Source organism: Ammospiza caudacuta, chromosome 1, assembly GCF_027887145.1.
Source record: "Ammospiza caudacuta isolate bAmmCau1 chromosome 1, bAmmCau1.pri, whole genome shotgun sequence".
In the NCBI taxonomy this organism is placed as follows: Eukaryota; Metazoa; Chordata; class Aves; order Passeriformes; family Passerellidae; genus Ammospiza; species Ammospiza caudacuta.
Genome location: NC_080593.1, coordinates 34,615,507 through 34,631,015, shown reverse-complemented (window position 1 = coordinate 34,631,015; position 15,509 = coordinate 34,615,507). Strand labels below are relative to the sequence as shown.

The 15,509-nt window shown below is 39.1% G+C and overlaps 1 protein-coding gene across 1 annotated transcript in view; it reads left to right on the top strand.

Annotated features, from left to right (window-relative positions):
* Nucleotides 1-13,771, top strand: part of HIBADH (3-hydroxyisobutyrate dehydrogenase) — an 85,740-nt gene extending 71,969 nt beyond the window's left edge. Inside the window, exons 7-8 of the mRNA XM_058811842.1 lie at nt 4,831-4,987; nt 12,763-13,771. Of these exons, the coding sequence (XP_058667825.1) occupies nt 4,831-4,987; nt 12,763-12,921 (316 nt within the window). The 3' untranslated portion in view covers nt 12,922-13,771. The remainder of the gene's footprint in view (nt 1-4,830; nt 4,988-12,762) is intronic.
* The last annotated feature ends 1,738 nt before the right edge of the window (nt 13,772-15,509 follow it).

Genomic DNA, 15,509 nt, shown 5'->3' with positions numbered 1-15,509 from the left:
TTTTGGAACTTAGATGTGTTCTCAACTTTCATATAGAATATAAAATGTCTTTATGTCATGCATTGTGTATATCTGCTGCATCATTTACATTGAGTTCTAGGGACTTTGAATAATTAATTATTCAAAATACTCCTGTCAGAACTAGATGTAGCTACAAGATCTTATTACAACACCTTCCATGAATTCTAATATATACTCTAAACTTAAGTCTTCAAAGAAGTGTGATATTAATTCTATTAATATCACTTCTTCTCTAATGTTTTCATAAACCATGCAGTCTAAATTTTCATTTTCTGAAGTAGTTAGAGTCACTGGTTTAGTAATTTCATATTTTTAAATTATTGTTTTATTTCTTTTCTATTTGAAATTAGAGAATTTTTCCAAACTTCAGCATAAGTAGCAAATAGAAAATGATGAGGAAGAAAGAAAACTGCCATTTATGAACAAAAACTCCACAATAAACTCCCAGAAAAATAGGCCATATTGCCATGTACTTTTGCATTTATATTTCACTTACTTTACTCGAACATCATCTTTATTTACTAATAAAGATATCCATTTTCTCTCGAAGTTATTTGGATTAAATTGCATAAATACTTTTTAAAATATTCCTATCCATAGTTCTGACCAATGAAATGCATGTTATGTTCAGTTTTTCCATTACTTTCCTGATGATTTATGAATGTTACCAGTAAAAGTTAAAAGGTGTGGCAAATGTTGCGGAAATGAATTCAAATTGTCATTTATATTTTCTTTTCTTTGTGGCATGTTAATGCAACTTGTCAGTATAAAAATCTTGAGCACATTTTGCTGTGCAGTTTTACAAGTAGTGTGCATATTGCAAAATACTGACTTGCTGTGTCAAACTGACACACAAAGTACATGTAAACTGCACAAATCAGAAGTGCAAACGTGAAGTGATACTGTCCACAGTCAGAAAACATTTTTCTTTTCCATTTTGCTGATGATTTCAGTGCCAGTAACTTTGTTCTGCTGAGCCCTGAGCTCCAGTAAAACAATTTCTAATACTAGCAAAATAAAACTCAGAAATGAAATATTGCTGATAGCTGGTTTGTGTTTAGGTCAGATGGAAGTTGCTGCCTGACAGACAGTTTGCGGTCCCATCAGAAACTGCCTGCAAAGACTCAAGGAAGGGCTTATGTGGTGACACAAGACAGGACAAGGTTGCTTAATATGGTTGGGATGAAAGGGACCAGGAAAGCAGTAAGGGCTCTATGGCAATAACCTCTCTGCACAATGAATTTGTACTTCCAATAGCAGAGAAAATCATCTCTATGAGGAGGGACTGCAGTGCCACCCAATTTATACCAAAAGCTGCAAATACAGCTCCTTCCTAAGCAATTTTACTCCATGGATTTGTGCCCACCTGGTTTTTTTTAGATAAATAGAGTGAAAAGACAGTAAAAGAATTTTTATTCTCATGCTAAGTTTAAATGTAGTCTCAGTCTCTAGGTCTGGTTTCTGTGAGCACCCCTGAGCTATGGATGTAAGACATGAGCAGAAATGAGAGTTGACAGAGTAGAGAGGAGCATGTCCAACAGGCTGAGGTATAATTAGCCCTGGACACATCCCCACTGCAAAATTTAGAAAGAGTACCTTGAAAAAGAACTCCAAGGTATGGTTCTGCTGTCTTTGGCATGGGACTATAGCTAAGTCTCATGAAGGTTAGTAATGGCATTGGAGAGCACTTAGTTGTTTAAAATACCAATGGCAAAGTAATTTTTAACTGTGGTAGATTGGTTGCAAGGTTCTTCTTGAATATTTGCACCTTTATACAGTGTTTACCCAAGGCACCTTGAGATGGGAAACTCTCGAGTTCAGCTACTTCAGTTGTTACACCTTAAAATGAGGCAGGATGGATATTTCTTGTGAGACACTATTTTAATTTCTGTATCCCTTCAGACTGAGCTTTCAGAGGAGTATATGAAAAATTCAGGCTGAAGCTTTATTAGAGCTCAGCAAAACTTGAGTTTTGAGCTGTGGCATGAAGGGATCCTATTTTGATCTTTTTTTTTTTAGTGTGTGCATCTATTGCTTAGTTTTTGCTGTTCACTTCATTAGGAATGTTACTGAAGAAGCATTGATTTGAGGGAGAAATTGTTTTTGTTCTATTATAAGTAGAGTTAATACATGGGCTTCCTTTCTGCTTATAAGGGAGAAGAACATTTTGGTAATTGTAAATTCACACACACATGCACAAGCTCTTGCCATGTCCAATGGCAAGTTGTTATGGGGACTGGCAGACTGTCATCATTTTGATAGCTTGAGCAGTATATCTCCTGAACAGCAGTGGAGCTCTTATGCAGAGAGTATCGTATGTTCCCAGCCAATTTACAGGGAAACAGCAATAACATTTTATCATGGTTGAGAGCCCAGTAGCTGCTTCCTATTAAACTTGCCCTTTCAGATACCTGTCTTGGATTAATTTGTTGATTTCAAATGGAAACTCAGTCTTCTCCACTGAAGCATGACTTCCGAGGATAGACTCTTGCTGAATGACAATTACTGTATATTCTGGCTGGTTTCAGACCATTACAAGCTTTGGGCACAGTGGAAGACAGAGGACTTCTTCAGTAACTGATTTTAATATATGTCTAATTTTAACTGTCAGTTATATATGCACCAGTGGATGAATCTTCAGAAAGATGAAATGCAAAGCACTTCTAACTTGCTCTTATTAATGATACACTTGCTGCAAAGGAGAAAAAAAAATAGATTCAGGTCTCCTGAAGAGAAGCTGCATGGTGTTTAAGAGCTATGAATTTTGAAGAAGCAGGGATACAAACTGACACTATCTTCCTTTTTCTTTTCCCAGAGCAAAAATATGTCAGATCTAGTGCAAGACAGTATTTTACATATCTGTATAATGCATGCATATCTTTTAAAGTATACTTTCACAGAGAGGTAGTTGGAACACTAAAAAGAGCATTCTTTGGGAGGGTTATATGTGTTTTGAAATAATAAGCTCTCTGTCTTGCAGTATCCTCACAGCTGTAATTGCAGGCCTCTCCATGCTGTTGGATATAGCACAAGCAGGCACTACATTGGTAAAAATACTGATCTGGGTGTAACAATGATAAAGAAACAGACAAGTCAAGAGATTTGTTTGAGGGGAAAAAAGCAACCTCTGTGTATTTGAAAGCTCAGGCTTTGCATGCTCCCAGTGTGGGTTTTTTTGATTAAAACAATTAAAGCCATTATTTGGAGTGGCTCTTGATGAAGGCTTTTATGGTGAGGACTTTGATGCACTATGCACAGTAAAATACTGTGAAAACATATTAGTGCTGGAAAACACAGTTTGTATTTTTAAATAAATTATCATTATAAGCATTCAGTTGAATCAGAGGGTTGGGAAAAAAATGGGGAAGAGCATAAAGCTTGATCCCTTTTAGGCCAGTAGAGACTTTCCATTGAATTCCAGGGGCTGCTGTAGCAAATCATAAACAAAAGTGCACAGCAGTACTGCTAAAAAGCTGTCTGAAATACAGAAAATTATCTAGCTTAGCATTAGGAAGGAAGACTTGCAGGACACAGTGCCACTATAGGAGTAGGAGCCATGCTGTAGGGTTTACTATGTTAAATGTAGTTTTTCAAATCCAGAATGCCTACTGGAATAGATAGACATGCATTTTAGCAACTGTTCCACTGGTAATGAGCTTTTCTCTTCTACAAATTAAAACTTTGAGCACTACTGTGTCTGGAAGCACTGTTAGTCTGTGGGGAATCTGCAAAAGTCTGTGATGTGAGAGCTAACATAAAAAACATTGAAATTTATTTAAATAAACTTTGTGGAAGGTTGTGATATATCCCTTTTAAAATGTCCTTCTCTCGTCTTGAATTGTCACTGGAGATAGTTCCCTTGCTTTCTCTTTTGTCCTGTGTGTAGCTGAACATTTGTACAGTGCCTGATAAATGGCTGCTGCTTGTCCTTGGTATTAATGCAATTGATGAAAATTACACTTGCAACTTATTATCAGCATAAACGGGAATCCATAAGAGGGTTAATTTTGTAAAATATTGAAGAATTTTCAGGGTCTGCACTGAGCAGCAGTTTATGCCATCCTCTCCATGGTAGAACAAATGACGTTTCTACTTGGACAAGCTTTGTTTTATCGGGATCAGTAACCTTATCAGCAGCTGACCCAGAACTATAATATATGTTTGCGAATAGGTAACATGTGTCACAGTGAAATGCAGACTTGCCTCATAAGCAGGAGCATATAATGAAGATTTAATAATAGCAAAGACAAGAATGCACAGCTGTATGTGGCGGTAAAGTTTTTTTGTTAAGTGCAGCATTTTTATTCACATTATTAGAGCAGAGTCAATTGCGGTATCGTGTTTACTTCAGAAGTGCACTAGTGTTCACATATAAACGCATTGCACAACCATTTTCATGTTGCCACACTTGCTTGTGAATTTTTGGCTTCATTCAGAGAATATTTTTATATGAAGAACAAGTATGTGACCTAGTAGGTAGCAGAACAGGGAATGCCTGTCAGTAATTGAAATACAAGGTAACTATTGTTCTCAAAGGACCTTTAATTTGCTTGCACTTTCAAAATTGCTAGGTGAAGAGGATTTTCTTAGTGCAAAAGGAAAAGAGCTTTGAAAACCTACTGCTTAAATGGCGGATTGATGCTCTTTAATTTAAGATATGGCATCCCTGCCCCCAATATCAATACTCTGTCATTTTTCATGACTTATAATAAAGGGAGAGGAATGATAGTAGGGTCCTAAGATATAAAACAAGTCACCCATGTCTTGTGCGTTTTGACATTAACACTTCTCTTCTTTGACCTTTGACAGATTAGGCCTTGACCCAAAGCTGCTGGCCAAAATCCTAAATATGAGCTCAGGTCGCTGTTGGTCAAGCGATACATACAACCCTGTTCCTGGAGTGATGGAAGGAGTACCCTCAGCCAACAATTATCAAGGTGGCTTTGGAACAACACTCATGGCTAAGGTACATAACACTTGCATGTCAAGTATGTGCAATTGCTTCTTTCTGGGCTTCTAGCAAACGGTCTTCTCAGTGAAAATTTGTGATAACAGGATAATATATAGGCGTGAATAGAGGGGAACTGAGCTCTTCCTGTGGCTCTGAATTAATGAGTTATTTACAGGGCTTTTCCTTAGTCTCCAGCTTTTTTCTAGCCACTATTACTGCTGAGCCACTCAGTGAGATTATCTGCATGATCTTTCTGAGTTCTGCCTTAATAAAGGAGTCCCAATGGACCTGTGAATATAGTGAGCAAGCCATTTAGGTGCCTCTTGCATGACTGCTCTAGAATTTAGGAGCCTAAGTTCAAGAGAGAATTCAAGAGAGAGCACTGGAAATCCAAGTGACTTAATTAGGTGCTGATAGTAGCATAAGCATCTCAGATTTTGGGTCCACTCTCTTCCAGATACCTTTAACTGTGCTCCTAGGCATCTCTAGCAAGCCCTTCCTTGCAGAGCCAATTGCTTGTGTGTATGTCCTTGTGCCTAAGGCCATCTGGAATGCAGAAAGCAACCCATGCCACCACAGACTGATCTCCTGCAGGTTTCTGCACCATTCTGTGAGCTCTCCTGAATTGTCATAGCTGGTGACAGAAGAAGGGCTTCTCATGAGTAATTACATAGTAATCTAAATTGCTTGTCCACAAAGTGGGAGATCTGGGGTTTAGGTCCTTCTCAACAGTAGGAATTTGAAGACCTACTGGTATCCCATCCCAGGAGAATGCACTTACTGCCATGCTCTTGGCTTTTCCAAGAAAAGCACTGTCCTGAGTCACTCTGTGGTCAGGAAAGCAAAGCTTTTAGAGGCCAAAGAGCAAGGAGGTCAGAGCTCTGCATCCCACTGATAGAACACACAGCTGGACGAAGGAGATACAGAACTGTGACTCTTGAACTGCTTCTTCACTGAGAACAATGATTGCCTAAGGTAAATTATAAAATCAGCTCTGGAAGAGATGTCTCATCTAAGTGCATGAAATAAATCTGCACTGAATATCCATTTCATGGAGATACTGTCCTGAGGGAGGCATTTGGGTTCATACAGGATAGGTTTTATGCATACCATTTTATTGAGTGCTCCCAACCAGTTAGGCATTCTGTCCATTTTCAGCTCTTCCATGTAGGTGGAAATGTAGCACTTAAAACTAAAACAGCATTCTCAAAGCTGGTGAACTCAGATATTACCATGCAAATCTCCAAAGTGCTGGAGCTCTTATTGATACTGTTCATGTCATTTTGCAGTTGATTTAGGACAATTGGTGCATTTGCTCAATTAAATTATCCAACTTCTCTTCAGAGTGGGCCCAGAGTGTTTTGCATGTGGTAGCACCAAAAAGCTTTGCTAATGCTGCATGGCTCACAACCCCTCAATGGCTGCTACAATTTATGTTTATGGAACAATGATCAGGAACTTTCATTTCTTTGAAGAATGTGTTAAAATATTGAAAAGTAGCAGTTTTTACATTGTGTGCATGTCATTGAACATCGGGAACAATAAAGTGTTGTTTAAATTACAGACTTATAAAAAGCATTAGGTTATTACTTGGAGTTTGCCAGGCAATTAGAGATAAACAACCTGACCTTGGCCCTGCCTCAAAGCTTGTTGCCATGTTGTGTGTTGTTTTCAGAATCTGTTCTGCCTGTTGTGCCATGTTTCATGCTGCAATCTCTGTTCTCATGATTGATAGATCTCAATCTTGTCCAGAATAGCCTCATAGTGTAAATGCTATAGGGGCACACATTTTCTTCCCTCCCTTTTAAGTTTCTTTGTAAAGGGTTGGTTTTTTTCCTTCGGTCTTCATCTCCCATGGAAGAATGCCCTGAAAGATCTTTCTTTAATTGAAGGAATAGCAGCCTGGTTTGTGCCTGTTGAAACTGCCAGCTTTTGGTTATAAAGCATCAATGATAACCAAGAGAGAGCTCCTCAGAGAGATTTGTAATTGCTGTTCACCTCTTCTGACTTGCCTCTCCTGACAGTCCTGAAGCCTTCTTTAGGCTGGAACCCTCAGTAAGAAGGAAAGGCATTAAATTCCTCTCATGCCTCTTGAACTATGCTCTGTTTTTCTATACAGATGGAAGATTTCTTGAATAAGTAGCCAAGACAGCTGATCATGTTCAGGCTATTCTTTGGTGCAATGGTGACCCTTCTAAGACACTGCCTTTTAGTTTGTAGAAAGAATTTTGCTGCTATCCATTTCATCCTGATGCGTGACATACTATGCAGTTTGTGAATTGTTTGAGGTGGGGACTTTTTTTTAAGGGAAATGCAGAGCACGATTTTGCCACTTAAGAAATAAAAAAGAATGTATTCAAAGGAGAAAGAGGTAGGTGAAACCCTGAGGCTGAGGAGAAAATATTCCACAGTGAAAATAACTAGGAGTGCCTCAGTAACAGTCACTAAACACTGTTACTAAACTTCAAGCTCCTGCTCACATATCAGAGATGGTAGAAGTCAAAGGCTTTCTTAAAAATATTTTGTCATCAAAATCTCTCAAACAGAGCCAGAGGAACTTTAAGTGTTTGGGTCAGAAAAGTTTGCCAGACACTTCTGAGAAGCTCTTTGGTCTTGAAATGTGATACTGAAGCATATAATTTAGTCAACTTACTGTGAAACCTGCTCTAAAGATTTTGCATTTTAAAAAAATCTAGTTTAGTTTACCACTCCATGTTTGTTTCCAAAGCATTGGCAGGCCAGAAGTTCCATCTTTCATTTACAGCACAGTTGCTAATTAAATGTCAACTTTGGATCCTGAGAAGAGCTAGATTTATATCATACTCCTCTTGAGTCATGTCAAGGCAGCCTTTGAGCTTTATTCCAAATGGCAGTTTCATTTACATCAACTGCAAAATAAATGCAAGGAACCAGGTAATTCTAAAGTGGAAGCAAATTCTGAAAGAGAATCTGTTTCCCTATTCTAAGCTGAGGAAAAGTGTTAGAATATTCAGTGCACTGAGACATCTGGAAGATGTTGTCAGTTCCAAAGAGTATAAGAGAAGCCATAAACTGTGCTCTCATTTTTACTTTTCCAAATAAGTCAGCAAAGGGGAATTTCTTTCCAAGCTGTTTTGTACTATTTCACTTGAGGAATCTCCAGCCTCAACTGAAAAGGTGCGAAATACTTCATAATCTGAAGCTAAAGATAAGCTTTACTTACATTTTCTTGTGTTTTTTTCCTTCAAAGCTCTAATTCATAGAATGGAGTTTTAAAAAAGCAAAACAACTTTCCTGCATTTCAGTCAGGAGTCCTTGTCCATTTGATTATTCAAATGTTATTGAATGCTTCAACCATCTTGGAGTCACACTTTCTGTACTGAAGTGAACAGAGCTACTTTATTGCCTTGGTTTAGGAATGCTATCCCCCAGTTTAGTATTCCCACAAAAAAACCCTGTGAGCTGCTCCCTTCCCCCTCTAGCCAGAGACACAAGAGGCAGAGATCATGGGTTGAGAAAAGAACTATTTATGGGAAGCAGCCATGATATAAGAACACAAACAGTAACAGCAACATACTAATAACAAAAGAGAGGATTATTTAAATGCAAAGTGTCCACCAAGCCCAGGACAATGAAAAGCAATGGTGGACAGAGCCACCCACCACACTTTTCTTCAACCAGAAAGGAACATCCTTTTTTCAGTGAAGCCCGAGAAAGTTCCTTTGCACATCCCAGCAATGGCAAAGGATGGTACCAAATAACATTGAGGTCTTGGCAATGCCCACATGGTGCCAGGCTCCACCCCCTCACAGCTGCTGCAAAAAATTAACCTTGTCCATTGCCAACACCAGAACATCTATGAAATTGTATTTGTGCTAACAGTCCATTCAAAATTTTCAGGAATGGTTTCTGTGAATGTCCCTTCAGAGAGAAATAGATCAGTCACCACTACCAATGCCAAGTACTTTCACTAGGTTGGAATTAGATGACTCTGCCATTCTAATATTCCATTACATTAGTTAAGCTTTCTTGAATAAAATGAATAAAATGGGTACAGATTTCGCAAAGAGGGCTTATATATATATCATGAAATATCTTACTGTATGCAGGTTAAAGTAAGTGTTCCTGACTTTGTCAGCTCATCAGTCTTTTTCGCAGAGAAGAAATGATCTGCCCTGATGTAGATGAAAACTATTTTGGATTCTGTGACATCTGATATGTATGTTTTTCCCATTTTCCTAGAGCTTGAAGTCATTTGAGGGTAATAGGAAAAGTAACTATAATTCTGATTTGTATCAGAATGACCTTTATAGAGCCGATTTACAGATCGAAGTGACATTTAGAGAGTAGAGTAAGATCTTGAATTTCCTTGTGCTAATTCAAATCCAGACACACAGAAAGTAAAGACCTGTCTTGTAAGTCATCCCTGGGAAGTCAAAGGTGCTCTCAGCAGTACTACAGTCTTTCAGTTCTTCTGTATCAAGGATGGGAACCATCTGTCAGAGTAGGGGAAGAGCATCTTTCCTTGCAGGCTTGCAGAGCTGTGGTGAAGAAAGCTTTAAGCTAGAGTTATCTGGGGAGGGGTAACCTGCATTCATCCCACTCCTGCCATTTTGATGCCAGGACAGCAATAGCTGTCCAGAGCCTGGAGGTGAATTGCAGGTCCAGCAGGAGAGCACATGAAGAACAGCACAAAAGAATTACAGCCATTCCAGCCAGTAAGTTTGGCTTAATCGGGGGCCAGTTTAAATGATTCTGTGCAAATGCTGTGTGTGCATACCTGCAAGGCTGTGATCTTACTGGCATCACAGAGACATGGAGGGATGACTCCTCTGACTGGGGTGTTGGAGTGGAAGGATTCAGGCTCTATGTCAGTTACCAGGTGGAGTGCATGGAGCTTTGCCTGGGGATAGAGGAGGAGTTGACTGAGAGTTTATGGGTCAGGGTTAACAGGAGAGTAGGGACAGGTGACATTATAGTAGGGACCTTCTACAGCCTATCAGATCTGAAGACTGAGCAAATGAGACAAATATAGACAAATAGGATCTCACATCCACAAGCCTTGGTCCTCAGGAGGGACTTCAATCACACTGATATCTGCTGGAGGAGCAGCACAGCAAAGCATAAGCAATCCAGGAAGTTTTTGGAATGTGTTGGTAAGAACCTCCGTCTCCAAAGACAGAGGAGCCAATAAGGAGAGGTTGTTATGTTGGACCTTGTTCACATCAGCAAGGAGGGGCTGGTGGGAAATGTGAATCTCAAGAGCAGCCTTGGCTGCAGTGATCATGAAGCAGTGTAGTTTGAGGTCCTTAGGGCAGCAAGGAAGGTACACAACTAGCTCGTGGACTTCAGGAGAGCCAGCTTCAGCCTCTGCAAGAATCTGCACAGTACAGTACCATGATAAGGCCCTGAAGGAAAGAGGGGCACAAGAGAGCAGGTTAATATTCCAGGATCACCTCCTCCAGGCTCAGGAACAATGCATCCCAACAAGGAGGAAGTCAGGCAAAACCATCAGGAGGTCTGTGCTGATGAACGAGTTACTGGACAAATTCAGTCACAAAAAGAAAGCCTTCAGAGGTTGGAAACAAGGACAGGTAGGCTGGGAAGAATACAGACAAATTTTCCAAGCAGCCAGGAATCAGGTTAGGAAAGCTGAAGCCTTCATAAAATTAGACCTGACCAGATACTTCAAGAACAGCACGAAAAGCCTCTATAGATACAGGACTTATATAGAGTTAGGACTTGGTTGCCCAGAATTTGGAGAAGGTGGAGCTACTCAAAGACTTTGTAAAGTGTGAGAGGTGGGCCCTTGCAAATCCCATTAATTTCAACAAGGCCAAGTGCAAGGTGTTGCACTTGGGTTGGGGCAATCCCAAGCACAAATACAGATTGGGCAAGGAATGGATTGAGAGCAGCCCTGGGGAGAAAGACTTGGTGGGGGGGTATGGGTGGACCAGAAGCTCAGTGTGACCTGGCAATGTGTGTTTGTAGCCCAGAAATCCAGTCACATCATGAGATGCATCAAAAACAACGTGGCCATCAGGTCTAAGGAAGCGATTCTCGCCCTCTGCTCTGCTATAGTGAGACCCCATGTGGAGTGCTGTGTCCTGCTCTGGGGGCCCCAACATAAGAAGGCCATGGACCTGCTGACTGAGTGCAGAGGAGAGTGGTGAAGATTGTCAGAGGGCTGGGTCATCTCTCCTATGAAGAAAGGCTGAGAGAGTTGAGGTTGTTCATCTTGGAGAAGAGAAGGCTCTGAGAAGACCTTATAGCGCCTTCCAAGAATTATAGGAAGCCTACAAGAGATATGAAGTGTGACTTTTGGAAATGTAGTGACAGGATAAGGGCTAATAGCTTCAAACTGAAAAAGGGTAGATTTAGATTAGATGCTAGGAAGGAATTCTTTACTGTGAGGCTGGTGAGCCACTGGCACAGGTTGCCCAGAGAAGTTGTGGATACCGCATCCCTGGAAGTGTTCAAGGCCAGGTTAGATGGAGCATGGAGCAGCCTGGTCAGGTAGAAGATGTCCCTTCCCAAGGTTGGGGACTTGAAATTAGATGATCTTTAAGGTCCTTTCCAACCAAAACCACTGAAAAACAGGAAGAAAATCAACCACACAGCAGATTCTATAAACCACCATAGTCCTGAATGGATAGGAAATACAGGCATTTACTAGTAATATTTGAGAGGTTCTTTTGCAACTTATTTGAAATATAGACCCCAAACATTGATTTCATTAACAAGATCTTAAAGGCAGCCTTCAGTGCAGGCATTACTTTCCTACCTACTTAGTCAAGAGATTTTTAATATATATCCAGGCCCTTGTTAGTGCTTCTGTCTTTGGGTTGTTTCATGTCTGATTCAGCTTAGAGTTCAAGCTACAGCCTAGCTGGCAGCTGACTCTTTCTGGCTAGCTATGGTTAGTCATAGTACCTGATATTCACCTTTGGGTTCTGCCCTATTTGTTTCAGATTATAACCGTAGTTGACTAAGGAGGACACATTTCAAATTTGTCCTCTTTGAACCTTCCCTCCCTCTTGTTGACCCAAATACAGTATTTAAAAACACAGTGGAACTCTTCTCTATGTGCCTCTATTAAACAAAATCATTAAAGAAAAAGTCATTCAAGAAGAATTTTGAGTTACAGCAGACCCAGGACTGCCCCCTAAGCAATTCTATAATACGTCCTTCCAGTTAGGCAACAAACCAGTTATATTCACTAAGTGACCTATGAGTCTCATTTTGATATTAACCATTTAAATTATAGTAAATGTATATTTGCTAAGTGCCTTCCATTTTCTGGTTCTTGAAATTTCTTCTGCCGGATTCATAACCTGTTTATAGTAATAAAAAATTCCTCTTGCCAAAAGAACTGAATTATACTCTTAGAATCTATGTGAAATGCTTCAGTGAATAGCCAGGGAGATTTTCTTACTTGAGATGACATACTCAATGGGGAAGAAGATTCTGAGTCTTGCTACCAGGTTATATAAAGATCTAGAATCTTAAAATTCCTCCTGTTCTCCTCCTGTGCCTGACTGGTAAAGTTTGAGGTTTTTATGTTGAACAACATTGAATTACTGTTTTAAAAAATAAAAACTAGAAAAGACCTGCTTCCTCCAGGTCTGATATCTTAAGGCCGGAGTATCGTACTTGCTGACAGTAGAGTTCTTGTTACAGTGGAAGCCAAATAACCTATGATATTTACATGGCTGTTTATGTCCTTGTTGTTTCTCCCTTGACTTTTTCTCTTTTTCTTTCCCTCCATTCTTCCTCTCTGCCCTCTTCCTCCCTCTTCTTGCCCCCCACAGGATCTTGGCTTGGCCCAGATTTCTGCCACCAACACGAAGACACCAGTTCCTTTGGGCTCCCAGGCACATCAGATCTACAGGATGATGTGTGCCAAAGGCTATGCCATGAAAGACTTCTCAGCTGTGTTCCAGTTTTTACGTGAGGAGGAAAGCTTGTGAGCTGTCCTTTGGAAATGGACACAATAACAAACCACATTTTTTTATCCTTATAGCTCATTTGGAAATTTGTGGATTTAATCAAGCATCCTGCTTCCATACAGATTAATCATCTTTGGCTGTCCAGACCACAAAGAACTCCAGAGTTTCTTTAAAATTCTTGAAAAGGCAAGCTGCAGGGAAGGGGGATTGTTTGGCAATTAGCCAAGAGCAAGTCTTTTTTTTTTTTTTTTTTTTTTTAAAGAACCATCAAAGTTTTTTTCACTAGATGCAATAAATAAATATTTTTTTTATGAAACACTTAATTGTTCTCATATAAAATAACTTACTTTATGGCTACAGATTTAGTTGAATCATGAAAAATAAGAGAATGTTTTATTGCAATTTTATCATATATAGTGATCTATTAAAATTTAAAATTAGTACCTTATGGAAAAAGGGAATATATGTTCAATGACAAAACACATCTTGAGATGGATTTTTTTTTTGTTTTGGACCTAGTAGCCTTGAGTTGATCAGAAGTTAATTTTTCCTGGGATTTAGATTGCAGATTAAGTTTATAGGCACGTGTTTTAAGTGGAAAACTGTTACACCATGTTTACCTGATAGACTTAAGTCAAATAATACAGAATGTGTGTCTCTCTTGTAAAGCTCCGTTACTGTATTTTGCTAACCCAGTTTTATATTTTCTTGTATTCTGTCACACATTTTTAGAACTCAAGATCAGCACTTACCAGAAGTTCTAACAAAGTGTACATTTGTTTTAGGTAATTACTAAAGTATTTTAAATCTTAACAAACCCCATTATTTTGAAAAGAAATAAAATCTATACTGGTAAATGCTTGCTGCACAATTATTTGCTTTTTGTTTGAGTCTTGTACATGCAGTATTAACCAAAACTTACTCTAAGTGGTCTTATTTTCTAATTTTCTGGGTTTTCTACAGATTATCAGATCATCTTGCAAACCTAAGCCTTTCAAAATCTCTTGTTGTGAAATGCAGACAAATATATAATATATGCAAATGTATTTGCATACATATTACCCTAACCATTCATTTCCCATTGGTCTTGCCAAAGTACAGGTACATATTTGGCTTTATAAATACTCATGCTGATTGTACTAGAACTGCTCACATTCAAACTCTATGCTTAATGGTCAATTACGCATCTACATTCCCGTTTTGGTTGTGTGATGGATCCTTTTATAGATGCACATTAGGTTATCAAAATTGTGTGCTTGAATTAGCTCAATTCTGTCAATAATCAGACAACTTGGACACTCTCTTCCAACAAATTAGTAACATCATGCAAAAGCTATTAAACAGTAATAGTTGATCTCTTTTCAGCTTTCTTTGAAAACTGTTTGACATTCCAGGTGATTCGAGGATTTGGGATTCATTATTGTTATATATGAGTATAGAACTACTGAGAGCAATTGTACTTTTAAAAAATGGTTTGTCTCTCTTTTGTTAATAGTATTGTTTCTACAGGATTGCCTTCATTTAGGAATTAGACACAAAACTAGCTGTGGCACAAACAGCCACTCAGGTGCAACATGGCACCACAGTTGCCAGGTGTGTGGTTTGATCTTTGCTAACAGGATCCCATACTACATTTATTTCCTACAGGACTCCTGCCTCACATAAAAAGGGTAGATCTAGTCTTGTTATGACTTTGGGGTCAAGTAGTGAAGGTTGTTTTTGACAGTGGGATCCTTTTGCATTTGGACATTTTGTAATGGATGCGGTAAGGAATTGTAGGAGTGTTCAGTTTTTATCCTCTGTGTTTGGCTTGCAGATCTGTCTGGCATCACAGCACTTATGGGAGACTTCCTTCTGCTGTCCACCCCAGCCTGTGGCTGCATTTGCTATGAAGGTGTTTACTAAAACCCTGGGTTTACCTGTAGGCCTGGGCTTGCAGGAAGCATGATCATTTATTTTCTGAAGACATTACATGCACATAAAATTGTTGGGAGTCATGAGGGAAGAGAATATGCTCAGTGAGAGAGTTTTTGAAGTTTTTAGCCTCTGAAATCATAAAGCTTCTATTAAATATGTGGAACCCTCATTGTTATTTTTATGTTCCTCTCTAAGGCTTGTAGCTTAAGCTTGCTGGTGTTCTTTTCTCCTCCCTCATAATCTCTCATCAAATTTTTAATTCTCACTCCAAAGCACGGGGTGCTCAAGTTGAAGGAAAGTCTGCCAGAATGCCATTTTGGCAAACCAAGAAAGTGTTCCGTGGTCTCCTTCTTGGAGGAGAGTTGTGGCTGAAATTAAAAACAAACAAACAAAAGGAAAAAAAAAGCCAAAACCCCAGCTTCAGGGCAGACGGCCAGCACATAAAGTTTTAGAACAAGCAGTTAGTTTGGCAAAGTCAGAAGCAACTTCTTAAATAAATGTTGTTATAGAAAGTGCCTTGAAAACATCAATGATGTCCAATACCTGAAGCCAGTAACATTATTTATATTAGAGCACTTTTTTTTTTTACTAATTTTGCAGGAGAATGTTTTATGACTGTATATGTATAGTGATGATAGAACCTGCTACCTATGGCTACTCTGCATGTGTATGTGTTTGTAATGTATCTTTTG